The 27,890-nt window shown below is 41.6% G+C and overlaps 1 protein-coding gene across 1 annotated transcript in view; it reads right to left on the reverse strand.

Annotated features, from left to right (window-relative positions):
- The window catches only part of SLC6A5 (solute carrier family 6 member 5), a 73,370-nt gene extending 52,292 nt beyond the window's left edge, over positions 1-21,078 (reverse strand). The window contains exons 1-5 of the mRNA XM_058161822.1: positions 21,010-21,078; positions 18,049-18,190; positions 12,272-12,403; positions 11,384-11,557; positions 1,639-1,783 (exon numbers count right to left, since the gene is read on the reverse strand). Coding sequence (XP_058017805.1) covers positions 1,639-1,783; positions 11,384-11,557; positions 12,272-12,403; positions 18,049-18,190; positions 21,010-21,078 — 662 coding nt within the window. The remainder of the gene's footprint in view (positions 1-1,638; positions 1,784-11,383; positions 11,558-12,271; positions 12,404-18,048; positions 18,191-21,009) is intronic.
- Positions 21,079-27,890: the final 6,812 nt, after the last annotated feature.

The raw sequence follows: 27,890 nt of genomic DNA on the forward strand, positions 1-27,890 counted from the left end.
CCCCAGCAGCCCACACCTCGATATAAATCTGGCTTTTGAGTCTCAATATAGGGGCAAGATACTTTGCAAATTCAACTATTTTTTATGTCTACCACTCCTCACCCAACTCCTCCCCAAGTAATATATATTACATCTAGCAACCAAATCTTTCAGGTCCTGTGGACCTGTGGCAATGGGCAGCAGGGGAGAAGTGCGGATGGTGTTGCACATCCGCATCACTTGCACAAATGAAGCTTTGTGTGCTCACCCTTTTGCACAATCCAGTTTCCAATAACCCGGTACCAGGATATGGACCAGGGATTGGGGATTCCTGCTCTATGGAATTAACATTGAAGCAATATTTAGGAAATGTGGCCACATTAGTTAAAGCAATATTCTGACCATTGAATGCCAAGCATTTTTTGAATCCAAAACCATAACTTGTTTTGCCGATGCATGTGCAATCATTAAATAGCCTTTGATATTAGCATCACTTCATATTAGTTGATATAAACAGAGGTTAGATATACAAAAAAATTGTACAACAAAAGTAGAGGAAAAACATATAGACAATATTGTATTATTCTTTTCACTTGTTTTATTGATAGTTTATTTATTCAGCCTATGGCATATCATACATGAACTAGCATTATTTGTTATCATTTCACCTAGATTAGTAAAATTCTTTTTAATATAAATGTTAAAAAGATCTATGTCTTTTTAACATAGCCATGGCCAATGTCTAGTTCATCTAACTAATTGATTAAGAAGTGTATATATAAATAAAAATGACTGTTTAGTCCTGCATCCAATGTTATCTGAATGATTTTCAATTTCTATAAGCACTGTTGGGAGTCAGATGACATACAAATTTGATAAATACATTAGTGAGGAATTTCCTTTACCTTCTTTTCTGATATTTGCTCTGGAGAAGTTTTCAATCTTTTGGATCAGATATGAAAATTGCAGACAAAAGTGGGAAAATCAGCGATGTTCAATTGCTAATTGCTTAGTGCAGGAGTGTCAAACTCAAGGCCCACAGACTGGATACGGCCGCTGGGGTGCTTTGATCTGGCCCATGGGCCGCCCTGGAAACAGTGAAGGACTGGCCTGCAGTGCCTTTGCCAGCAGAAACGAAACTCAGGGGGCGCACACGACCCTCGCGACCTCTGTTTTTGGCCACAATGGCCTCCTGCAGCCCTCTAGGAGTGAAAAACGAGCTCAGGAGGGCCATGTACAGCCCTCCCAAGCTCTGTTTTCGCTAACAGAAAGTTGCAGGAGGCCGTTGCAGCCAAATACGGAGCTCGGGAGCCCGTTTTCACTGGCCTAGCTCTTGGGCCACCACAGGCGCCCCTGACACAAAGGATGTCAAGCTGGCCATGCCCACCCTGGCCATACCCACCCTGGCTTCCCGAGGTCAAACACAACCTTGATGCAGCCCTGAATGAAATTGCATTTGACACCCCTGTCTTCATGCTAATGGAAGACCACTATGGGATCCAACCATATCCTTAAAATGAGAACTTGATGCAAGATAGTTTTTAAAATGTAATATATTTAAATGTAGAAATAAAAGTATCTACCACCAAGTGGTTTTTCTGCTAAAGATTTCCTTTAGTGTTTTTTTATTATTATAAAACTTTTATCAAACAATCTTACTTGAAATATTCTTCACTGCCACTGACAAAAGTCTTGTTGTTGACATGGCTGGTATAATTGACCATTGTCAAGTTTGGATAGGCACTCATACAGGAAGTAGAGTTCTTTATTTGCAACTTGGGGTGGTCACCAATGATGCAGGAATCTGACAAAAGAAGCAAATCAAAAGAATACTGTTGTGAACCAAATTATATTCAGTGACTATTGGGAAATCATAATTAAGAAACTACACTTCATGGGTGAAAATGTATTTCAGTTCACATATTTATAGGCAGTCCTTGACTTAAACCACAGTTGGAACCAAAATTTCCATTGCTAAGCAAGGAGGTTGTTAAGGGAGTCACACCCAATGGTTACAAACTTTTTTTTTGCCAAATCAGTGTAGTAATACTGTGTATTACAATTACATCAGGGGTGAAATGCTCCCGGTTCGGACTGGCTCGCCCGATCCGGTAGCGATGGCGGCGGGTGGTTCGGAGAACTGGTAGCAAAAATCCCTGTCCCCCCCGCCCCCACCCCAGCTGAGCCATGCGATCATTAGAGGTTGTTTTTTTTTTTTACTTTTAAAAGCATTTTTTCTTCAGCTGAAAAAATGCTTTTAAAAGGTAAAAAAAAGCCTCTGATGATCACGCGGCTCAGCTGGGATCGTCAGAATCCTTTAAAAGCATTTTTCTACAACCTCTTCAGCCAAAGAGACTGTAAAAAAAAGTTTTTAAAAGGTTCTGGGAATCAGGCAACTCAGCTGGGATCATCAGAACCCTTTAAAAGCTTTTTTTCCTCTGACGATCCCAGATGAGTTGCCTGATCATCACAGGCTTTTAAATGCATTTTTACAACCTTTTCAGCTTAAGAGGTTGTAGAAAAAATGCTTTTAAAAGAAAAAAAAAGTTGGCCGTGCCCACCCAGGTACATCCCCCCCCCGCACCAAGCCACACCCACAGAACCAGGAGTAACAAATTTTACATTTCACCCTTTTTTTTCAGTTCTGTTGTAATTTCAAATTGTTGCTAAACTAATGGTTGTAAGTCAAGGATTACCTTATTTGTATATAAATACAATCTTATGATCATAACAGCCCTCTTAATCTTTTGAAACACCTCTGCAAGCACTTTTAGTAGTGCCCCTACCCTGGGAAATAGCCCCCCCCCAGAAATTAGTTTGGTGTGAACTTTGTCATTCTTTAACAAACCTATCAAAATGAAGTTGTTCTGTAGGGTTTCTGGAAGTTAATATTGCTCATATTTGGGTAATTGTCTATACTTACATTAATATGCTTAATGTTTATTTGAAATATTTTAATCATGTAATTTTATTTACAGTTTTGAATATCATTATTTAAACTGAAAACAATTTACAAAATTCAGTAATATACATACATAATAATAAATCCAATGGTCCAATATAAGCAACCTGTGTTTTATTAATCACCAATTGGGTTCAGAACTGATTATTTTTTTACTCTGCTCTTAATAAACTAGTTTACTGTATATAATTTGTTTCTCTGCATAAAAATAATTAAAAATTAGCAACATCATAAAACAAAGTGTTTAAAACACTTTATTTAAAGTGTTTTAAATCAGTATAGTTGATTTAAATCAGAACAGTTAAACCAGGGGTGAAATCCAGCAGGTTCTGTCAGGTTCTGAAGAACTGGTAGCAAACATTTTGAGTAGTTTGGAGAACCAGCAAATACCACCTTTGGCTGGCCCCAGAGTGGGATGGGAATGGAGATTTTGCAGTATCCTTCCCCTGCCTACCAAGCCACACCATGCCCTCCAAGCCATGTCCACAGAACCGGTAGTAAAAAAAATGGGATTTCACCACTGAGTTAAACCCCCTTTTTAAAAACCATCTGGAGTTGCTATATCAGTGAGGTGAGTGACATAGAAATATATATCATTTTCTTAAGTTTCAAAAAAGCAATAAAATACAAATTAACCTAAAGGGAAAAGGGGAAGTACAAAAGAAAACTTTTGTACGGTAACAAAAATACATAAAATAAATCTTTATAAAAAGTGACGTCCAACTTTCTTCAATACAGAGGCAATTGATGAACTACAGCAAGGCCTCTATTAATTTTAAGTAAATAATATCAATACCTTAAAACCTTTACAATATGAATAACCAATATTCAAAAAAATATTCATATATTCTTGGTTTAAGTTCTTGGTACATTAACTTGAATTTAATGTATGAAAACCTATTACCGTATATACTCGAGTATAAGCCGACCCGAATATAAGCCGAGGCACCTAATTTTACCACAAAAAACTGGGAAAAACTATTGACTCGAGTATAAGCCGAGGGTGGGAAATGAGGCAGCTACTGGTCAATGTAAAAAATAAAGATAGAGCCAAGTAAAATAACATGAATATTTATTTGAACGAAAAACAATAAAAGTGCAAAAGGGGGAAGGAGGATTCCCAGCTCTAAACAAAGGGAAATCCCGGAATGCCAGCGCGAAAGGTGGTGCTCGCGTTCCTCCTCCCTTGCTCAAAAGCCCCAACATGATATTGGAATTGGATGCCATTATATACCTGCTGAGGGGATAATTTGAATAACTTGAAAGATATAAAAGCTCTAAACATATTTGTTTAAAAATCTAAAATCTATACTTAAAATAAATGAATATAAAGTAATAAAGTTCTTTAAAGTTGTAATTCACTTTGCTGCTGAAAAAGAAAGGAAGCTTAACACCTTAAATGGTATTTATTAACTGAAATATCATCAAATCAAATATATAATGAGGTATATTATAATGACCTTTGTTTTCAGAAAGAAGCATGATGGAAGTTTTTCAATAAAGGGAAATATAGAAAAACTTAGTGTCATGCTCATATATCATCTTTACAGATGTTGTTAACACTATACTATGGCAGCATATGATGGTACAATGTTTCAATCAATTTCAGGATGAAAAACTCATCAATGAGGAGGAGGAGTATAATTTATTAACCTTGTATGATATCAGTTTCTCAAGGACTCTAGAAGGACCCGAGGAAGAAATCTCTGCCCCCTCCCCACTTTCCCTTTCCAACCCAGCCTTCCAAGGGGACCCGAGAGGAAGAAATCTCTGCCCCTCCCACTTTCCCTTTCCAACCCAGCCTTCCAAGGGGACCTTGAGGAGAAATCTCTGCCCCTCCCACTTTCCCTTTCCAAGGCAGCCTTCCAAGAGGACCTCTCGAAAAGAGCGAAAGCTTTCTCCTGGTCGTTTACCACCACCATACCCTCCACGCCGCCATCCTAGGCTGGGTTAGAAACAAGGAGGGGAAGTTCAAGGACCACATCGATGGCACGAGCTCAGATTGCCGGCTGGGGATGATGGGCGCTGCAGTGCGATCTCGGAGAGACTAGGGGAAGAAAGAATGACTGTTTCCCACACCCTAGGATTGGGGAAAACATTGACCCCCTTAGTTGCGGGAGAAGGGTTGCGCTCAAAGCGGTCGCCCATCCATCAATCCATCCTTCCTTCCATCCATCCATCCATCCTTTTTTTTTTCCCAGCGAGCGGTGCGTGTGTGTGACATGCAAGCAAGACGTCTCACTGGGCATGTGAACTGGGTATGTCTAGTTTAGGGGTGACATGATAGGAACATTCCAATATCTCAGGGGCTGCCACAAAGAAGGGGGAATCAAACTATTCTCCAAAGCACCTGAGGGCAGGACAAGAAGCATGGGTGGAAACTAATCAAGGAGAGAAGCAACCTAGAACTAAGGAGAAATTTCCTGACAGTTAGAACAATTAACCAGTGGAACAATTTGCCTCCAGAAGTTGTGAATGCTCTAACACTGAAAGTTTTTAAGAAGATATTGGATAAGCATTTGAAGTGGTATAAGGTTTCTCATGTAAGCAGGGTTAGACTAGAAGACCTCCAAGGTCCTTCCAACTCTATTATTCTGTTTTTTGTTCTGTTTTCTTTCTAATCTATCTATCTATCTATCTATCTATCTATCTATCTATCTATCTATCTATCTATCTATCTATCTATCTAATTAGCTAGCTAGCTAGCTATCATTATCTCGCTCAAAAGACAAAACCTAAACACGAAGTTGTAGCTGAATAGCCCTACATAATTTAGCTTTTTCCAAGCTGGTGATTTCCAAAGGCTTTGAAATGCGACTTTCCTCATCCTCTGCCAGGATAAGCTGATGTGCTCAGAAGGCTGGGAATGGTGGCATTTCCTACATTTCTTGTGGGCAGAAGGTGGACCCCTATGTTTCCTTGAAAACACCTCCCAATATTTATTAGAGTGACTTCTCTCCCCAGAAGAAAGGTGCGAGCGCTGTTTAACAATCCCGTCAGCTAAATCCTATCGAGTCAAAGGCCAGTCAATGGGGCTAGGATGAATTCTGGGTCACCAGGGACCCTTTTTGTGCCGTTCCCCAACCAGGGCGGGCCAAGCAGCCGCTCTTTAGCGGCTCTGGAATGGATGTTGAGGTAACCCAAGAGGCAGCCTCTTTTCAACTCCCCGCCTTTTTTAAACGCGTCCTGCCGGGCGGCGACAGGGACGCGGACACCAAAAGCGGCGCCTGCTCTTCTCCGCTCTTTTATTTTATTTTAGTATTCAATCGGCAGCAGAGGCTCGAGCCTTCTGGGCGCCGGAAAAGGAGCCGAGGAGCTGCAGCAACGTTGCAAGAGAGCCGAAAAGAGGGGTGGGGGAGAGAAGCAAAAAGAAGAAGAAGCAGCAAGCTTTCCAGCCGACTTGTGTGGCGCGAGAATCCGATCCACCGCCTCCTTCCCCGGCCGACAGGGCTGAACTGCCGCTGCACCACCACTTCCCAAAACAGATTTCCAGACTTGGAAGCAGCCCGCCACGAAAGGAGGAGGAGGAGGAGGAGGAAGCGGCGGCGCGGCTGCTCCTGCTGCTGTTTCGCTCTCCGCCCCTTCCAGCGCCTTGACGCAGAGCGAGAGAGAGCAGAGAAAGGAACCGCGCCGTCCGACCGGCTGTGTGTGTGTTTGTGGTGGGGTCTCGTCCCAGCCACCCACCCACTCGCTCCCTTTCCCTCTTGGGCGTGGGCTGATCTTAGAAGCGCTGTCGGCGGGGCCGTCGCCTCCTCCTCTTCCTCCACGCCGCCTCCTCTTGCACGCCTCAACCCCCATCCCCACCCTCTCCAGCGTGAAGGTCACCTCCTCCTCTTCCAGGCGGCGGCGGCGGCGGCTCGGCGGGCGCCACAGCCGGCAGCTCCGCTTCCTCCACCTTCCTCCTTGCTAAAGGGCCAAAGTCGGCTCCCCGCCCGCCCGCGGGACCCGAGCCAAGCGGTCGCAGTCAGCGAGCGGTGGCGACATGCGGCGCCACTCCGCTTTCACCGTTCGGCTGGACTGCGACCGGCTTGGCTCGGTCCGCTAACTCCCGCCAGGCTGTGCGCGAAGAAACCATTTAAAAGCCCAACTTCTGAAGCACGGAGGAGAAGAAAGCCCTGGCGGGGCTTTTAAATGGTTTCTTGGCACAGCCTGGCGGGAGTTACGGCGGCCCCGAGCAACCCGGCCCCAGCCCAGCCGAACGGTGAAAGCGGAGCGGCGCTCGGCATGTCGCTTTCACCGTTCGGCTGGACTGCGACCGGCTTGGCTCAGGTCCGCGCGGCGAACTGCTCAGCCTTGGGCAAATCCCGCCGGACGATCTCGCCGCCTCTTTGGCGTCTCCTGTGCGGGGTTCCCGAAGTACATCAAGACGTAGACTCGAGTATAAGCCGAGGGGGCGCTTTTCAGCACAAAAAACGTGCTGAAAAACTCGGCTTATACTCGAGTATATACGGTAACTATAAATAAATCATAGCCATATATTTGGCAGCACAACTGAATCTTTATAAAAACATAATACAGGAGCAGACATGTTCTCTTCATTCTGTTTTTTAAAGTCATTTTTCTGTTTTCCAGCTCCTGTATATTAATAATTACAGAATTTCAGCGGATTCAGCTTAAGGCAGTGTTGAAATGTTGTAATTGCAAAATGCTCCAATCAACAAAATTATTAAAACTGTTATATTTTTTAAAAAAAATAATTTTTATTGAACAGTTTTTTAAAAAACAAAAAAATGAAATTTTTTACAATTTTCTTCTTTCCAACATTTCCACATCAGTTTTCATTTCTTATATATCCATTTTTCTCCCTTTTTTCTATTTACTATCTATATTGTTATACTGTATTTGTCAGCCATATAATATCATAACTTGGCACATTTAACCTTTTTTAATAAAATGGGTAAACTATCAATTGTCAGCTTCAGGGTTGACATCAATTAGTTAAAATTATTAGGAAATTACTAGGAAAAACCATCAATGCAAGAAGCACAAAAATTAGAAAACTGCTATGTCCTTGTTGTGAAGTCAGATATTTATATGTCCACCATTTTCAAATTCTGGTATGTAATTGCTATTACAAAGTTCAAACTGTTTTACAAATGACAGATAAATAATTTTTGGTGTTATATCTCAAACTACCAGCAGAGGGGAGAATAGTTGTATGCTATCCTTCCACAGTTCTTTTTTTTTTTAATGTTTCCTATATTTATTTGGGAGTTAAATGCTTTTTTTGAATTGCAAATGTTTTTGTATTTGATTCTATATGTCTCATGTTATAATCCCCCTAAATAAATAGCTGCCTCTTATTTTCTAAGCAGCACATTTTTATTTATATTGCAACCAGCTTTCCTTCCTTTGAGGACCTGTATGCTGCAGAAGACAGAAAAAGGGCTAAGAAAATATCTAAAATTGAGATAGAATTCCAACCAATCCAAATTTTGGGGAAGGGATTATCGATGCTACCAAATTTCCAAATCACGAAAATTATATAAATTGAAATCTGAGATTCATTCATTGAATCAAATATGCTGTTGAATGCATATTTGTAGCATCTGTAAATAGCACATTAAAATTATTGCACTGGTTCTCAGTAACCGAAATCTATAAAATAATGGAATACTATGTATAATGAGGAGAATTTCTCATTCAGTGTAATGCAATTTACTCACTGGTAAATGTGTCCATTTTACACACAAGACATTTGTATTTATAGAACCAGGTTATATGTGGGACCACCTCTCCCCTATTGCATCCATTTAGTCCATCAGGATGGGAAGTCAGGGCATATTATGGGAAGTCAGGGCACCCGGAGGCTTCAGTTGGTCCAGAATGCAGCTGCGCGGGTGATAGAGGGAGTCTCACGTAGCTCCCATGTAACACCTCTCCTGCGCAGACTGCACTGGCTTCCTGTTGCCTTTCGGGTGCATTTCAAGGTTCTGGTTACCACCTTTAAAGCGCTCCATGGCTTGGGGCCTGGGTACTTACGGGACCGCCTGCTGTTACCTTATGCCTCCCACCGACCCGTACGCTCACACAGAGAGGGACTTCTCAGGGTGCCGTCCGCCAGGCAGTGTCGGCTGGCGGCCCCCAGGGGAAGATCCTTCTCTGTGGGGGCTCCTACTCTTTGGAATGAACTTCCCCCTGGTTTACGCCAAATACCTGACCTTCGGACCTTTCGCCGCGAACTGAAAACATATTTGTTTGTTCGCGCGGGGCTTTCTTAAATTATCTAGATTTCGAATTTTAAATTTTATTTAAGTTTTAAACTGGGGTTTTAAGATTTTTAACCATTTTAATTTTCGGCCAAATTGTATAATAAGTTTTTTAATTTACTTTTAATTGTACATTGTTTCTTTTTTACCTTGGCTGTACACCGCCCTGAGTCCTTCGGGAGAAGGGCGGTCTATAAATCTAATAAAATAAATAAATAAATAAATAAATAAATAATAAATTATGAGCCCCATTGATTAGGGATTATCATCTGGTGGGACCACAAAAAAGGGCCTTTTCAGTGGTAGCCCTTTCTTTGTGGAATATCATTCTCCCCCAAGGTATGGTTGGCCCGCCCACTCTGCTGCTTTTCCGGAAGGCCTTAAAAATGTGGTTTTGTCAGCGTACCTGGGAACCACAAATGGAGATAGAACTGATCAAGTGGTTGTTGCTGCCATGAGGGGTGGGGTGGGAATTTTTTTTTAATGGATTTTATTACATGGTGGATTTTTAAAAGTTTTATAAGCTGCCTATTTGTGAGTTGGGTAGCTATATAAATTTGTTCGACAAATAAATTGTTACTGTTGTTTCTTTCACGGTAGTCCTGAAAAGTGCATAATAGTAAAACATGTACAGCAGTGGTGAAATCCAATTTTTTTTTACTACCGTGGCTTAGTGGGCATGGAGTGGCTTGGTGGGTGTGACTTGGTGGGTGTGGCAGGGGAAGGATACCGCAAAATCTCCATTCCCTTCGCACTCCTGGGGGAAAGATACTGCAAAATCTCCATTCCCATCCCACTCTGGGGCCAGCCACTTGTGGTATTTGCTGGTTCTCTGAACTACTCAAAATTTCTGCTACCGGTTCTCCAGAACCTGTTGGATTTCACCCCTGATGTGCAGGATATATAGCAGAATACATAACCTCTGGTCACGAACACATTTGAACATGACCAAATAGGGCTCCGACCAAAAAATTCACATTTTTTTTTCACAGCTGATTTTCCCTTCCACACCACTTTTTTTAAATAAATGGCAAATTTCCAAAATTAGGTTCGGGTCATGATCAAATCAGTTTGCGACCAAAGTTATGGAACAAATTATGGTCGTGACCAGAGGTTCTACTGTATGTGTAAGATGGATTGACTTGTCTTGTTTTGACCATATCTGAGCATGAGCAAGATCTCAGAGTGACATATAAGGTCATTTTTGCTGCACTGCAGTAAGCTTGGTTTTTGTTTTTGTTTTTTTAATACAGCTTAGTTTTCTTGAGTTGTTAATTTGCCTGCACTAAATAATTCAAGTCAGCAGAGGGAGCAACCATTTTGCAGCAGGCGACAGAATAATCTTTGCATGACAACAGAAAATTGAGGAGTTTCAAGTTTTTACATAAACAATTAAATATCCAAGCGTTCAAAAAATTTGCTCGTTTTTATGATACCAAAATTGTTTTAAGAAATAAGACAAACCATTCCAGTTGTACAAATGAATTGTGCTTCCTCTTAATACATATCTGATATGATTTCTAATCTGTACAGTTGTAGAATGGGCAAAAGCTGTTTTTTATCTCCTTTTTTTTTTAACTTTGCAAAGCAAATTATTGATTTACAGGGTGTTTTAAGTAACTCTACCACTTTTTTTTCTTTCCACTCATTCATGTAAATATTTTTTTTTCTTCCATTCAATCATATCCAGCTCTGGGTTGGGCTGAGAGAAATGTGACTGGTTCAAAATCTCCCAGTCAGCTTTCATACCTAACGTAGGACAAGAACATTTGTATTTATCTTAATAACAAAGTGGCTCAGGGATGTTTTAATTATTTAATACTGATATGATGAAGATGTAAATAATTAAAATATTTACTACTGGTGTTTATAAACACAGTATTAAGACTTTCTAATGGACTGTGATTAGTTCAACAAAAAAAGGTTCCCCATATAAAATAATAGGCCAGTAAAACAAAGGTAGAATTTTCATTACCCTTTGATATATATTTTTTAACAGCTCAGCAGCAGGATACCTACTAGTGACTTATAATTTATTTTAAAGTCATCTAATTGTTACTCTTCCGTAATATCAGTGAGGAAAGGACAGGCTTTGTATGGAGCCGACAGAATTGTTAATTTACAGTAACAGATCTCTGAATATGCTTTAGCTTGTTACAGGTATAGTACAGATTAGTAGCATAGCAGGAAGGTGAGCTTTAAAAATACAAAAGAAAAGCATGCCCCAACTTACCTAACAAAAGTTTGTTTTTATCTCTACAATCAGGTGTATTCCACAGATTATTACAGGAAGCCCAAGGTAACACAGGTACAAGGGATGCAAAAAGGTAGAAAAGTGTATAGCACAATATAATATTATAATATATGGCTATTAGGACAGAGATAATCAGCATTGCAATGCCACAACCTGAAAAAATAAATAAAAGAGATATGATACCATCTCGTTTTATACTCTTGAGACCAAAAGATAATGACAAAACCAACTAATCCTATGCAACTACTGTATTTTGTCCACCGACTACATTATTTTTGAGTCTTTTTATAGGAGACAATTCAATATGCTGCCCCATTCTATTGTATTTCTAATCCCAAAATGACTGACTGAATTACGCTCAAAGTAAATACATATGTGATTCTCACTTGTATCAAATTGCCATCATTCACATATAATGGTTTATCGGGTTAAGTACATCAGGATGAATACGTTGCAATAAAAATTTTTAATGCATCAAAGCATGCATCCTTGAATCTTGCTGTGCCTTTTCCATCCTCCCTATATAAATATGATAAACATGGTTTGCATGGGGTTTTTTTAAAGTATGGAAAGTATTATACTGCAGTATCACATGTGTTTGGATTCAATCAGAATACTGCAGCTACACTCCCCTGCTGTGGAATGCAGTGAAGGTTCACTAAAGCAGGAGAAGTGCTGCATTATTACCACATCAGTCAAGGCAAGGTCCATTCAAGGTCAAAATAAGACTGCAAAGCATCAGCCGCTGCTTTCTCACAGCGCCACCCACAGATCAAAATCCTGTCGCATCTCTTGATTAAACTGAAGTTAATCCACAATTTCCTAATTTCTGAAAAGCGCAGGAAGTAATCTATTTCAAAAACTTACCTTGTAAGGCAGGGATGGCTTTCCAGACAGACACAGGTCCCTGACTAGCAAATTGTCCCAGAGAAACTTCCAATAAAAAGATAGGAATTCCAGCCAGAGCCAACATTGTCAAATAGGGAATAAGAAATGCACCTAAATAGGGAGGAAAAGGGACCAAGTGGGAGAAACCTTAAACACAGAACACAACCAATCCTTCCTTTCTTGTTGCTGCTTTACAGTTGTACATATTTCATCTCACAAAATTTTATGGAATTAAGATATTTCATCTTTAATAAATGTTGCCAAATTGGCACCCGATTGGAGCTGTGTGGAATTACAACCCCAACTGTTGTCCACCAGCTAAGTTAAAAGATGCCAAGTTGAGGAAACCTGTCTTAGAAATTTACATTTCTGCCCAGGTGGAGTGGAGCAACATGGACTGTATATTGATCAAAAACAGACATAATTCTTTGGAAATCAGAACAGCCATCAATGGGATTTAATCTGCTGTCATTGATCAATATTCTATTATTGAATAGGTTTATCTTAAATAGCATTAAATCTGGATTTTATTAATGACTGGATTTAAACAACATGCTTAGCCATAGTTAATTTATTAATTTATTTTTCTTCAATTAATTCAGTTGAGAGTTTCACAAATTGTATTATCCCAGAAAATTAAATACATAAGTTGATTTCATACATGTTAGACTAAAAGGTGGTAAACTAGCTTGCAACTCAGTGCCTAGTACACACCCCATCCACTAAACAAAACAAGGTTTACAAACTACATTGGTTAGGTTTGCTCAATATGTTATTCCAATACGTTATGGATTAACATATGATCCATAGTTTGTTTTTTCATCCACAACTGTAAGTTTTATTTTTCTCCAGGCTGACTTAACTTTTAGGCAAAATGAGGCAGTTGATTCAGTATGTATAGATGGGGCAAAATATCAAGGGACAAACGTGTCTGCACCATTCTGCCCCCTACAGGTCTACGACATTCATCCACAGAGAACAACATTATCCTATTGTCTGTAAGATTAAACCAGTCCATATTTCTCACTGAACTGAGAAATACAAAGGGTCTCTCTCTCTTTAGTACCTTATTAGCACAACTCGGTCCATTTCTTCTACATAGCACTCTCATTTTGAAAATATGGACTGGTTTATAGCATTTATTTCTGTATACTTTCCAAAGGACTCTGACCGAAGAAGAAGGGATTGATCATACGATCATGTCCCCACTAAAAGATAGGGGGGAAGTGTTCACACACTATGTCTTAGTATTGGATTAAGCAAGAAAATCTGATTATTTTCATGGAATATGAATGATCACCATAATGCAGACAGGTTCTGGATAAACTGGTTAAGATAAACTGATATTATACAATCAAGGGGGAAATGAGCATTAATATTAATATTAATATACTCTGATTCCAGTATAACTTGCATTCACAAAAAGGGCCAAACGTCAGGTAAATTCAGGTAAGTACTGAAACATAATTTGAGGTAGCTGAAAGCCAGTCATGAGACTAACTCTAACAACTTCTATTCTGAAAGAAAATTGTTTTTTTAAAAGAATTTGTTAATCCCTTTATTATATATAGTGGTAGAACTTATCTAATAGTTCTTCCTCCTCCTATTTTCCCCATAAAAACAGCCCAGTGAGGCGAGTTGGGCTGAGAGTGAGTGACTGGCCCGAAGACACCCAGCCAGCTTTCATGTCTAAGGCAGGACTAGCACTCACAGTCTCCTGTTTTCTAACCTGGTATTTAACCATGAGATTTTACTGGATTTGTAGCCAAGAACAAAAACCTTCAACAATGGCTATACACATTGGCAGCTTACTGAACATCACAAAGAAGCAACTGCTGGTCAATTATGTCTAAATTCCAAACAAAGCAAGGTCGGGCCTCCTTAGTACTTAGATGGGAGACCACCAAGAGATTTCAGGACCGTAAGCTAGCTCAGGGCTTCTCAACTTTGGCAACTTGAACATGGAGTTGAAGTCCAGACATCTTCAAGCTGCCAAGTTTGAGAAACACTGAGATAGATATAGATATAGATATAGATATATAGATATAGATATAGATATAGATATAGATATAGATATAGATATAGATATAGATATAGATATAGATATAGATATAGATATAGATATCCCAAGGGAGGCAATAGCCAACCATTTCCGTTCCTTTGCCAAGGAAACTATATGGATGTGTCACCCAATCTAATTCAGGGCATCTTTACCTCTATCACAAATAAGCTTCATTTCCCAATTAAAGAGCTGAGGATACCGTTCTCATAAAGGCACAAGTTAGGCTTAGGGAAAACTTCACAGGGATGTCTATGGAGATTCTCAGTCATCCAGGTCATGGTTGTCCCAAAGGCAGGGGTGCTATTCAGCAGGTTCTGACAGGTTCTGGAGAACCGGTAGTGGAAAATTTTGAATAGATCAGAGAACGAGCAAATACCACCTCTGGCTGGCCCCTGAGTGGGATGGGAATGGAGATTTTGCAATATCCTTCTCCTGCCATGCCCACCAAGCCAGGCCCACAGAACCGGTAGTTTAAAAATTTGAATTCCACCACTGCCCAAAAGTGCTTTTTTTTTTTCAAGAGGCAAGTGAACTTTCTGGTTTTTCTTTGAAGAAGTTTCTTGGATGAGAAGTGAAACGCCTTCAAAGAAAAACAAAAAAGCTCGCTTGCCTCTTTAAAAAAAATAATAAAAGCACCTTTGGGATTCACAGGGATGACTTCCCACTTCTCGACACGACCGTCTCTAAATCGGCCACTCCCCCAATCCGCCTTATTTTTTTTCTCTCTCGGGGTATTTCATGTGGATTTTTTTTCGGCCCTGCGTTCACCGAGGAAGACATGGGTTGCTGCCATGGCCGCCGGCCTTGCTGCAGGTGGCGCGGCTAATTCAATTAGGGCTAATCATTTTTCTCATCATCACCTACAACTGCGCCTCGGAGCTAGCTGGAGTGTGACGGCAGGAAACCCGGGGACCGGTTTAGGCAGAATAATAATAATAAAGGCGAAGCCAACGGGGACGGAAAGCCGCGCCGCCTTAATCGCATTTTTAAAAACACGACCGGCTTGCTTGGAATACGGTGCTCGGATGCGAGAGGATACAGCGGGACAAGAGCGCACAGCGGCTGGATCGGTTTTCACATCCCAGGGCGCAGGATTCTTGCACATACTCGGTTGTTCCAAAGGTGCCTTTTTTTTTTTTTCTGGAGGCAACTGAACTTTCTTGTTTGCTCTTTGAAGACGTTTCGCTTCTCATCCAAACAAGCTTCTTCGGCTCTGACGGAATAGTGGGGAATGAAAGGATTTATATATTCCTTGCACATAAAAAGGATTTATATTTGTTTTCTTCAAAGGAAAAAAACCCCCAAGGAAGTCCAGTTGCCATCCTGAAAAAGCACCTTTGGCACAACCATGACCCGGATGGCTGAGAATCTCTATAGAAACCCACTCAGTTCTTAAAGCCAACCGCACTGCTGGGCCGGCTCAAAAAAGCGAACCACTCTTTAGCCCTATGGGTTAGGCAGATTAGAGAGGGGGGGGGACTCGCTTTCCTCACGCCAAAAACAGCCCGATTTGTCTCGAGACTGTATCCTGAGACTCCGACTTCCAACCTTTAAACCCAGGCAGAAGTAAGGAAGATCAACGAAAAATCTGCACGTTTGTGGTCGTTCGGGGTTTTGTTCTGTTTTTGCAAACAAGGTGAGCTAGGCTCAATCTTGAATTGAAAGGGAAGCGAAGGACGTAACTGTGCTCGCAGGTCCCTGAGTCCGGCTCCCGTTCGGTGCACATTGGTGTCAGTCCCCGCGAAACACAACGAATTCACTTCTGGGATATCAACTGCGCCAGTTGGTTTTATGGGGTATGATTTTCGACCGACCCCACTAAATTAGAAATCCGTTCCCAAGACATATTCTACAGCACCTGGACCTAGATTTTCTAGATATAACGCAGAGATATAGCAACTTTCTCAGTTGCTCTGTTCGTAATAGAAATAGAGACTGACACCCTTTAATAATGGCTGGAAATAGTAGAAAAGAATAACTACAGTGCATCCCTTTGTACATATGCTCACGCCTTCGGTGGGATTTATTCCTTGCTAAATATGTGCAGAATTTCACTGTTCAGCTTTTATCCCACTGAAGTTATCCTATGTAATCTATTAATCTTTAACAATGTTTTGCAGGAAAAATGAATTTTCTTTCAAGTAAATCTGAAACTTCTGTGTTCATACTCCAAAACTATTTAAAACTATAATTTATAAAGAGAAAGCTAATTTTATCACAGTATGCATTGCTTAGTACAGTAAGTAGCACTGGCATTGATATAAGGCTACCAGATCTGGACTGCAAAAAGTCAGGCAACCTCTAGATGGTAACCAAGAGTTTTCTGTATCTATAGGAAGGTGTAATTTGTTCTAAAGGAAATGGACATAAATATTTACATAAATAAGTAATTCTTTATGTTTTTAGACTAAAATTCTAATCCATAGTCTTCAGCAGTTCTACTGCTGTTATTTCTTAAACTCATTAAGTTTAGCCGAATTTGTTCTTCACTTTTAAGCATCCCCCCCCAACTTCACTGAGAAATGAAATAAGTGCAAATATATTTTCTAATTCAAAATGAACACACTGAAGAATGGGAAAGGGTTAAGGAGCCTAAGGATTTTTTTGCTGCTCGTGCCAAAGTGACAACCAGCTTCCATCACCTGCTTCTCATGCCCGAAGGATGGAAGTGAGAACTCCTTGATAATCTATTTTTGTTTCCTTGTACAGTGTGTCACCAATAGTTCTGAACAGATTAATTGAATTAGAATTACACTTATCTTTCACACATGTCCCTGGTAAGAAAGATGATACATTTATATTCCGTGTTCAGTTGACTCGTTCATGTTTGCAACAGTTTGATGTGAATTAGAATAGGGGTCTCCAACCTTAGTAACTTTAAGGTTTGTGGACTTCAACTCCCACAGTTCCTCACCCAGCAAAGCTGGCTGAGGAACTCTGGGAGTTGAAGTCCACAAGCCTTAAAGTTACTAAGGTTGGAGACCCCTGAATTAGAAGCTCCAGTTTTGTACTGAAAAAACCGCAAGGACAGTATTGTCGTCTTATGGCTCCACCCTTCAGCAATTCTGATTATAGCATAGGGTGCCAAAGAGCATTCTAGTCTGCGTTTTAGTGGTTTTAACTGTGAATATCTACATTTTAAAACCAATTCCTATGTGATGGTTATATTTATAATGGAAAAACATGGGTCTATTTACTGCCTTGGTTGCAAAGCAGCACCCAGAGGGAGAGTGGGCAAAGTTTGTGAGTCTTCGTCTCTAAGGTTATTGTAGCCCCACCTGCTTGGCTGGGGGGCAGCACTGAGTGGATGTTGGCTGTTGAGTCGATTTTGGTTGGACAACTCCTGGGAATTCCAAGCATGTCTTGACCTCACCAGGAGTTTCCTTGAGTTTTAACCTACCTTTATAGTGTCATCCAATCATCTTTGTGGGACTATAAACCCTTCTTCATTGCTGAGATTGAATGACGCTATAAATTCCTATGTAGACGAAATGGCCAATACCTTTTTTTTTCTCTCCCCTCCCCCCTCCCAAACTTTCCTGTTAGTTTGCTGACTGCAAGCCCATTCCCCCAAAAATAGTGAAACGGATGAGTTTGGATTCAAGCCAATCCTCCCACCAATTTAAGTTCAACTAATTTGGGGGCTTATCCCCTTTCTGAGCTGCAAGAGGTAAAAAGAGTGGAAAATCCATACCTCCCCCATTCTTAAAGGCCAGGTACGGGAACCTCCAGACATTGCCCAGCCCTACTGCATAACCCACCATGGAGAGGATGAAGTCCAGCTTGCTAGACCAATTGCCCCGGGCTTTATTTTCATCTCCTTCATCGTCCTCCTGCTGCAGAGAGAAAATAATAATAACTACAATAATATATTGACACAAGAAACAGCTTTCTGAAATCTGAAGGTGTGCTTTGCCTTATCAAATGATATGAATAAACCTCTTATGGCTCCGTGGCTGCATTCACACAACTGACTAGTCCCAACTCGTGATTAATTGGATTGAACTAACCCAACTGTTTAGCTTGGCACAACTCACTGGATTATAAACTGATCAACCTAGTGTGTTCTGGTGTTCCGACAAATGACCCAAAGATAAATCTGTTGGAAAGGAGCGAAGCCAAGCATTCTGAAGAGTTGGGCTTGGCTGTAATCCCTTTCACTAAAATTAAGGAGACTTGAGTATAAATCATGGTTTAGTCATGCTCAAAGAATTAAAGATTCTGGCAGGTTAATGCAGAGTGCCAAACACCATTCTACATGGAATTACTGTACCTGATGTTTCAGAATATGTATCTGGCTATAGGCTTACTACAGCCTCAGTTTGATATCCTCATAAGAGTCTTCCTTTTGAAAAAGAAAAGCATAGAACTGAATGGGCACACACATTCTTTTAACCAACTCCCCTGTCTTCACAGGGTATGTAAAACTGTAAATAGGTTGGTGGGTTCTTGGCATAATTCTTCCAAAGCGTCTGCTCGGCTTCTTGTTTTTAGAAACTTGGGCACAAGGGCCAATGGCTCGTCCTCCCGTTTAAGTAAATCAAGAAAAGGTGAACTCAATCATATTTGCTGTACACTTCAAGAGGAGCTGGCTCTGAAACATAAATCGTGCTGACAGTGAGGGTCAGGAATCGGGCAGATTGGATTCTCAAAAGATACACTGTAAACTGGGGGGGGGCGGGGAGAATAGGTTGGGAGAATAGGTTGGCAGTTTTCCAGGGTGCTTTTGATAGGCAGCAGGGAGTTCAAGTTGCAACCTATATTGGGGGGGGGGAACCCCTGCAGGAATTCAGCTCATTGACTTCCAAACAAGGCACTTTGCCTGCTGGCTCTCTGTAGTTGTTAAATACGATCTAACCCAGGGAGATCCCCCTAATTCAACGAATGTGAACATTCCTTTTCGATTTGTTTTCTTCCACTGATATTGAATCCTCTTAATTCAGGTTCTTGGAGTTAAGGGAGAACCTTTTTTTTTTTGAGAACGATGTGTTTAATCTTATAACTTCATCCCAGAGGTTAAATAAGTAACCTCTATTAACTGAAGGGCATGTTCCCATTCGATAACAACCAGGTGAGCGACAGAGAAATTGCCTCGTTTGCTAAGATCCTGAAATGAGAAAATAATCACGGAAGATATTTCTCCTCTCAATAAGCACTGGAAGGTTAAACGGAAGCCAGAGAAAAGGGTTGCGGTTTATCTTTCCAGATAGTTGTTGAAAGAAAATATTCCTCCTGGAGAAAAAAATTTACCTATCCAATTTCCTCTGAGCCTGTATTTCTCTATCTTGAAGACTATCAATGTCCTGATTTGTCCACCAATACTATCTAACCGTGGCCGAAGCTGAGCTCCACTTGTGGTCTACCAACACTATCTTCACTGCCCTTCCAGGCACTTGGCTTTCTCCCTGCAAAAAAGCAAAGTTTCCCCTAAATACTAGGGCCTCCCCAACACTGAATGCCTTTCCACTTAACTTGCTTCCGAAGGCCGGAAGGAGAAAATCCCCACGACCCAAGTTCTGTGCAAAGAATAGTAGTAGTGCTTTGGGAATAAATGGAGACTTTCGTTTTCTTAAGTGCAATGCTCTCCGGAGAGATCGGACTACAACCTCCACCACTGCCAGCCAGTTGATTCCAACCTGAGAAGGCTTCGAGCAGAATGCGTTCGGAGCGCTGGAGCTCCCGAGCGGCGGCTGCTCAGCGAAGGGATCAGGTGCATCAGGCCTCAGTGGCGGCCCGGAGCCCTATTTCTACATCCCGCCGCAGCGCCGGAGCTTTGCGCGTTGACTGACTCCGAGTAACGATTAAACTGTCTGAACTGAAGTGATTGATCGCCCAGCTTGGCCCACTGGGGCTTCAGGAGGCGAGTTGGTCCCGTAGGCTCTTTGGTTGGGTAGTTTTTTCGATTGTGCTCCGATCAGGGGCCAGGCAGGCCGACAGACAGGCAGAATCCCAAAGGTGACCTGGCCGACCCTGCTCTCGTTTGGTTTTACCGGCAGCCTTCCATGCAAAGCAGCGCAATCCTGGAACACGGAAGGCGGCCGGGCAAACACTTATTGGAGTTAATTTCCCCGAAGGCGCTACTCTATAATCTCTTGTTCCCAAAGTGGTGGGCTGGCACTTTTAAGCCAACTCTAGCAACTCACCCGATGGCTTTGCACGCAGCATGAAGCCAGAGCTCTCAGGGTTCAAGTTAACCTTGAAACCTACAGGGTGACTTTGAGCCAGTCATTTCCCCCCAATCTAGTTTATGTGGCTGTTAGGAGCATAAAATACACCACCTGAAACGTCTTTTACGGACTGCCTTCTTCCTTCTTGAACAGCAGCGCCTGCTGCCTTTTCCCTTCCTGCATTGGAAGAGGCAACGCAATTTCTTTTCCAGGGTCGCTCCTCGCCTACCTCAATTTTGAATTGTTTTAAACATACCGAACTGGGAAATGTTGACCTACACATCTCCTAAGTCCCAGACCGCTGGATTGTTTGCCAACGATGGTAGCCAAGTACTTCTGGAATTAAGGGACCAGCTAATGCCAATGATTTAAGGATGCCGAGAAAGTTGATTTGTGTGGCGTCAGGGTTCTTCCGTGAGTAAGGAGCCCCTGCCTGCCTTCTGAAAGAGAACGAGCAGCGTAGATGGGATATGGGAGGACCAACTCACCTCAGTGACGGTGCCAGGCAGAACAGATGCGATTCCATCTGTACCCAACACCACGGTGCTCTGGCTCATATTCACCCAGCCGACCTTGGTATTGTTTGGCTCCACCAAGCTCTTACCAAGACTTTGATTAGCCGGCCCAACGGAGCTCTGCAAAGGGGCGATTTTGCAGGGGGCAATGTTAGCTGGCGCGGCGTTCCCTGCGCAGGGGGCATTCTTGAGCGTGCAAAGATCGAGGGGGTCTTTGCAGGCTGGGGGATTGCCTTGTGCCGAGGCAACTTTGCCGATCCCAACTTTGGTCTCGTGGGGTTGCTCTTCGTCGAGGGGCAAAGGGTGGATGTCGCCTGAGAGAGCTGTGCCCACTTTAGCCAGCTGAGGCGGGACTTGGGACTGGAAGTTCTGCGGCTGCTCGGTTTCGGGACTGTTTCTGTGGATCCCTGCCCTCTCCAGTGGCCCAGGTGCGATCACCTCAGGGCTCTGAACCAGCTGCTCGCTCATCTCCTTGGGATAGGCGTAATCCTGCAAAAGCAGAGTGACAATAAGAAAGAAGAAACCAATGGCTGCCCTACGTCGGCTCTGTTGCTTCTTGAACGTTAAGAATTCGCATGAAGGTTGCGCTGCTTAAGGCATCGGGGAGACGCTGCGGCAGATTCCATTTCACACCCTAACCTAAAATCGTTTCTTCCCCTGCAGCCCCACATTTCCGGCGTAGGAAACATCATCGTCCCCCAGCTCTCTCCTTGCAAGCCTTTTTTATTTTCTCGTCACGACTGAAAGATGCTCCCCTCTCCTTTCCCCATTGTAGAAAAAAATATCTTTAATTTTACGCCTCATTTCCTTTCTGTCTTCAGCAGTGCATACTAGCTTTGAGCTGGAGAGGGGGCGGGGGAGATAAAGCCTAACTACCCTATATGCAGTTAACGACATACAGAGAAATTCAATAATACTGGTTTCTAAATATTCTCAACCTTGGCCCCCCACATACTTATACCGATGGTGGAAGAGCACGAGAAGCATAAAAATCCTGAATTACATTTTCTCATATCCCGTTACTCCAAACAGAATGTAAATTTAATGGGATTTATTTCTGGGTAGGTATTCTGAGAATCTCAAACTGGGTAAGAATAGGATTGCATATGCAGAATTAAAAAATTGGGCCACATTCTCCAATCTGTGCTTTGCTTGTCTACCCTAGTAGACAATTCTAGTCCACACATAAGTAGCTCTATAATATTTTCCTCAGAAACATTTTTGCTGTAGAGAATGGGTTTTTTTCTTCTGAAAAGCATCTGTAAAGACAGGATTCATATTCTTCCCACTTTTGGAATCGACCCCTCCCTCCAAAGAAACTCACACAGTCAGCAAACGCAGATCCAGAAAGTAGCATCAAACGAGAACATCTTCAGAGGAATATAGTTTTTCAGGACCCTGGACAGTGCTCATAGCTTTACAGGCTGACTCCCGATCGGTACATTTTTTCCAAGCCTTAATTTCTAACTACTTTTAACCCGCAACAATATGGAACCATCGGCAAGATTAAAAGTAAAATACCGTTTTCTCCCAACCCGAGGCTCCAAAAAGAAAAGAAGGATTGAAAAATAAAGCCTACTTACCATATTTACAATAGCATCGGACAAAATCTTGCAGAGGCAAAAGACTGCGGCTGGGGCGAAATGGTAAGAGTGAATTTTGCTCCGTTAAGAGCAAAGCTTTCTATAGCTCCGTGAGAAAGACTGAGTTTGCGTCAGTGCATAGCAAGGTGCCCTTCCTATGACATTTTTTGGATAATCAGAGTTTGATAAATCATTACCCTCGGATTCGAATTTTTAAAGCGGCAACAGGAACAGGCGCGCAAGCTAGCTGTCAGTCAGACAGCAGTTGGGATGGCGTGCTTGGTGTGACTCAGGGGGAAGGAGGGGGTGAGACTTTGGTAAGCCAAGCCCAGCGAAAAGCCGTGTGCGCGCGTGTGTGGTTAATTAGAAAAAGAACATGTGAGAAACACGTCCTATTGCACCCAACGCGCAAACAGGGGCGATAGAAGTCTTCTCCCTCGTTAACGCACCGCTCCCGCCTCCAGTCAGTAGTTCCTCTACCGCCCCTCCGAAAGAGCCGGTTCGTCGCCTTTTCCTGTCTTTCATCTGTCAGCAGCGGCATTTTAATTTAATGTCACGATTCTTCTAGGAAGTGAAAAGAGAAGATTCCCCCCTCCCTTTTCTGGACCTTTGTCCGACGAAAATGCAGCGGGAGACCCAACACCGTAGGTGAAATTCACCGCGTGCCCAAAGGAATATTTATTTTCGTCAAGATTATTTTTAGTACATAGCGATGTTAGGAGAAATATTCCTCTGGACACACAGACACACGCTGCTGAGGGAAGATTTTCAAAGAATGAAACCCTAAACCCTTTCTTTAAAAGAAAAAACTAGTATTGGATTACTCCATTAAAAAGTTAAAAAGTGATGTTGGAGTTGAACTTGTTTAAGTGGCATTAGGAAGCTTGAACCACATGACCAGCCTTCCCCAATGTAATCCCTCAAATTGGGTTGGGACTAAAAATCTAGAATGCCTAGCCTGCATACTCCAGGAAATATCTTTAAGCAAGATTTCTTCATGGACTGGTAAGTTGTATATGTGTAAATAAATCAGGCAAGAACAGCAAATAAAGCAACTGTGACCTCTGCCTGACACTCAGACTTGATAATCCATGACAGATGCTGTAGATTTTAGGAGATTCCTAAAATGTCCTTGAAATTGGCCACCCATTAGGAAATTGAGATTAACAACAGCATGAATTTTGATTGTAAATTTCTGTGCAATATATGCACCAACAAATGGTTAAATGGTTGGCTTAGGAACTAGAATTATGAGCTTGATCAAGTCCTAGTTGATTTCAGTGGAGTGATTCTGTTGATTTCAATGGGACAAGAGTCAATCTTTGAAACATGCATGTGTCTCTGTGTATTATTTGTGTACCTTATGTGAATACTAGTATCTAAGCATTTTTAAAATGCACATATGTGTTTTAAACAACCAAGCACCTTTCAGATTTACAGATGCTTTTTAGACAATGAGAGAAATGTGATTGGATGATTTTTGAGAACTTCCAACAAGCCTATTTACTAGAAGGCAGTAGCTCCTTAGACAACTTATGGACTTTATACTTTGTCACCTCTCTATTCAAGGAAGATTCAAGGAAGGAGTTTGTTTTATGAATTGTAACTCCTCAACCACAAAGGCTACTTTATGAAACAATTACAAAATGTGTAGTATAATGAAACATTTAGATTCACCTCATCTAGCACCCATTTTCAAAGTGGGTATTTCAAACCTCTTCTCCTAGTTCACATCTTCTTTGAGATCTACCTTGCAGTAATAGTGTAGGACTACTTAGGAGGGACTTAAGATGGTGATGATAGTATGAAATAACATTTCTAGCTTTAAAAATGTATAAGTATATATCTATATTAAACAGTGAAGTTAAGTAGAGAAAGAACTACACTCTTTTATCTTGTTTTAAAACATTGCTTTTTTTAATTTTTAAAATGAATATCCACTAAGTTAAACTAAGTTAATTCACTTAATTAGAAATTATTTCAGGAGAAGAGGGTATCACTTATCCAGATAAGGGAGTGTTGGAATGTGGATTTTGGCAAACTTTCCTAAAATGTATCCTACTGAACTTACTGTATCTGTCTGCCTGCCTGTCTATCCATCCATCTATCCATCATCCATCAAATTTATATAGCCTCCCATCTCACAGCTAGTGACTCTGGGTAGGATGTAACAAAAATAAAATAATAAATATAAAAAAATAATTTATCATTGCAAATGCTACAAATATTTTTAAAAACTATAATGCATTAAATATATGCTGAGGTAGTTTTATATTTATTTGTTTGTTCATAGAAGTCACTTATTTTATGGATAATAATCCTACCTGGGTCACAAGAACAATCAATAAAACCAGGAAAGTAAAGAATTGTGTGGCTTAATATTATTTCAAAATAAGAATAATTCATAGTTTTGAGCCTGACTAGAATTGTAACCAGTGTCTCTGCTGTCCCTCAGAATGGGGTGTGGGTCAAAGCTCAGAGATGCTTCCTAGCTCTGCCTATCTCTCAGCTCCGTCTCTTCTCCCCCAAGGTAGAGCAATTCCTTTAAGTACAAGAGCTAAACAAGTCACCAATCTAAAAGACAAATTTTGTCGAAGGATCTTCATTTATAAAGAGAAAAAACGTGCTGATATGCCTCATTCTATAAGATGCAGATTCATAAACTCTAAAACATGAATTTTTACACCTGCTCATCTTCTTCAATGGCGAGGAATTTAGTTAGCTGTTCTTTTTCTTCAATTCAGGCATTGGAATCTGTTTTTGTTGCTGCCCTTGTTCTAAATTTCTAACGTAATGACAGCCAAATAAGTGATACATCTTATTTTTTTTTAAAAAATCGCAAACTAATGACGACATTGGCTTTCGTGAACAATTCTTGTCGTTACAGGCTTCTGATGAAATGGCCCGTGATCCATAAAAACTGGACCGCTAGCTTTTACAGTGCACAAGGCTTTCTGATGGTTTTTGGATTAACCGAGACACCCCCCAAATAATCGAAAAGAAGATACGAATGAACTACTGAAGTAGAAATCAATTGCAAAATGTTTTTCCCAAGGGCATCGTTGTTGTTTTTTTACACAGCCAAGAGAGAACGTTAAGTTTGTATTTGCAAGCCTCTGCACATTTACTTAGGAAGATGTTCCATTCCGTAGAATGGGACTTATTGCTGACTGATCATTCACAGAACTGCTTGGAGGCTTAATTTAAAAGTAAGGCAGAATTTATTTTCCTAGGCAAGGTGACATCAGCACGAATTTAGTTAGCCCTTTCCGTCACACTGCCCTTCTATTTATAGTCAGAAAGTCCAAGCCCACCCATATATTCCGGCTTGAGAATTAAACTCAAGGAGAAGAGTGTTTCATAAAATATAGGTGGGAGGAAGGGGGGGAAACCATCATGATGATCCTTATCACTGAAATATTGTTTTTCTATTTTCATCCAACTGGAGGAATCTGTTCGTCTAAGTTCAGAAACAAATACATTCTGCAGATTCTTGTAAAGTGAAACAACACGACCCTCTCTTCTTCCCATTCCCATTCTGAGGCGTCCTCGTGACTACCCGTGTCACATTGATTAAAGTGGTCATTTTCCTTTCCCATGATCTTCTCGATTTGAAGGCCCGTTATAAATCGCTAAGGCTGGCAAAGGCTTTTTTTTTTTTAAACACTCTCCACAACCTTTCCGGAGATTTATCCCTCTTTCCCCACCCCCTCCGTTTTTAAACCTTTCTTCCTTTTGAGGGCAAAAAGGGCGGGCATCTGCGCTGTCAAGAGGGGCGGGAGGGAGGGGGGTCTCGAACACGCGTCATCCTTGCCAGCTCCCGAGTTAAGCTTCGGAGCCGAGAAGGCTGGAAGGGGAGCTGCGCGTCCCGCAAAGGGGGCGTGGGGGAGGGGGAGAATGGATGACTTCTCCGGACCTTTGAGCACTTTTTTCGCCTTGGAGGCCTGGCTCGGAGGAGGCGCGGGGATGAAGCGGCTGGCGAGGCAGCGACTCAGGATCCTGCGGCTGGAACGAGAGCGCGTGAAGTTTGAAAGCGCAAAACTCCCGCGCCGAATCCAACCACGCCGGCTGAGGGAAGCTGGCTCTCCTGCCTGGCCGTCAAACAGGCAGAGGAGCAGTAAGAAAAGGCGCGGGGACGGGAGGGATTTCTTTTGGCGCTCCTGAGCTTTCCTGCGAGTCTCCCTTCGGCCCCAACCGCCGCCGCCGCCCTCCTCCTCCTCCTCCTCCTCCTCCTCCCTGCGCTTTCTCCTCGAAGATGGACTACCGGGAGGCGGGCGCGTGCTCTTTGGCGCGCTCTGTAAACTGACCGGGTTGGCGGGGGGAACAGACTGGCTAGCTCTGATTTTTTATTTTATTTTTTATTTTATTTATTTATTTGTCACAACAGTATATATGAGCATAAGCATGAAATAACTATACAATATATAAGCATATATATATAAGCATAAGTATGTAATAACTATATTAGTTGGATATAATGAAAGGAAACAATAGGACAGGAACGGTAGACACGCTTGTGCTCTTATGCACGCCCCTTACAGACCTCTTAGGAATGGGGTGAGGTCAATAGTAGACAGTTTTTGGTTAAAGCTTTGGGAATTTTGAGAAGAGACCAAAGTCAGGTAGTGTATTTCAAGTATTAACAACTCTGTTACTGAAGTCATATTTTCTGCAATCAAGATTGGAGCGGTTAACATTAAGTTTAAATCTATTGTGTGCTCATGTATTGTTGCAATTGAAGCTGAAGTAGTCTTCAACAGGAAGGACATTGTAATGGATGATTCTATGAGTTAAACTCAGGTCAGGAGATTCTATGAGTTACTCAGGAGTTCTAAGTTTTCTAAACTCAGGATTTCAAGTCTGGTGGTATAAGGTATTTTGTTGTATTCAGAGGAGTGGAGAACTCTTCTTGTAAAATATTTCTGGACACGTTCAATTGTATTGATGTCTGAAATGTGGTATGGGTTCCAGACAGACGAGCTGTATTCAAGAATTGGTCTAGCAAATGTTTTATATGCTCTGGTTAGTAGTGTAGTGTTTCTGGAGAAGAAGCTACGCAAGATTAGGTTTACAACTCTTAAAGCCTTTTTTGCAATGTAGTTGCAGTGGGCTTTGGCACTTAGATCATTGGATATGAAAACTCCAAGGTCTTTAACGGGGGTCATCTACAAGGTAATATCCATTGAGCTTGTATTTAGTGTTCAGATTCTTTTTTCCAATGTGTAAGACAGAGCATTTGCTGGTTGAGATTTGGAGTTGCCAAGTTTTTGA

Source organism: Ahaetulla prasina, chromosome 1, assembly GCF_028640845.1.
Source record: "Ahaetulla prasina isolate Xishuangbanna chromosome 1, ASM2864084v1, whole genome shotgun sequence".
NCBI classification, from domain to species: domain Eukaryota; kingdom Metazoa; phylum Chordata; class Lepidosauria; order Squamata; family Colubridae; genus Ahaetulla; species Ahaetulla prasina.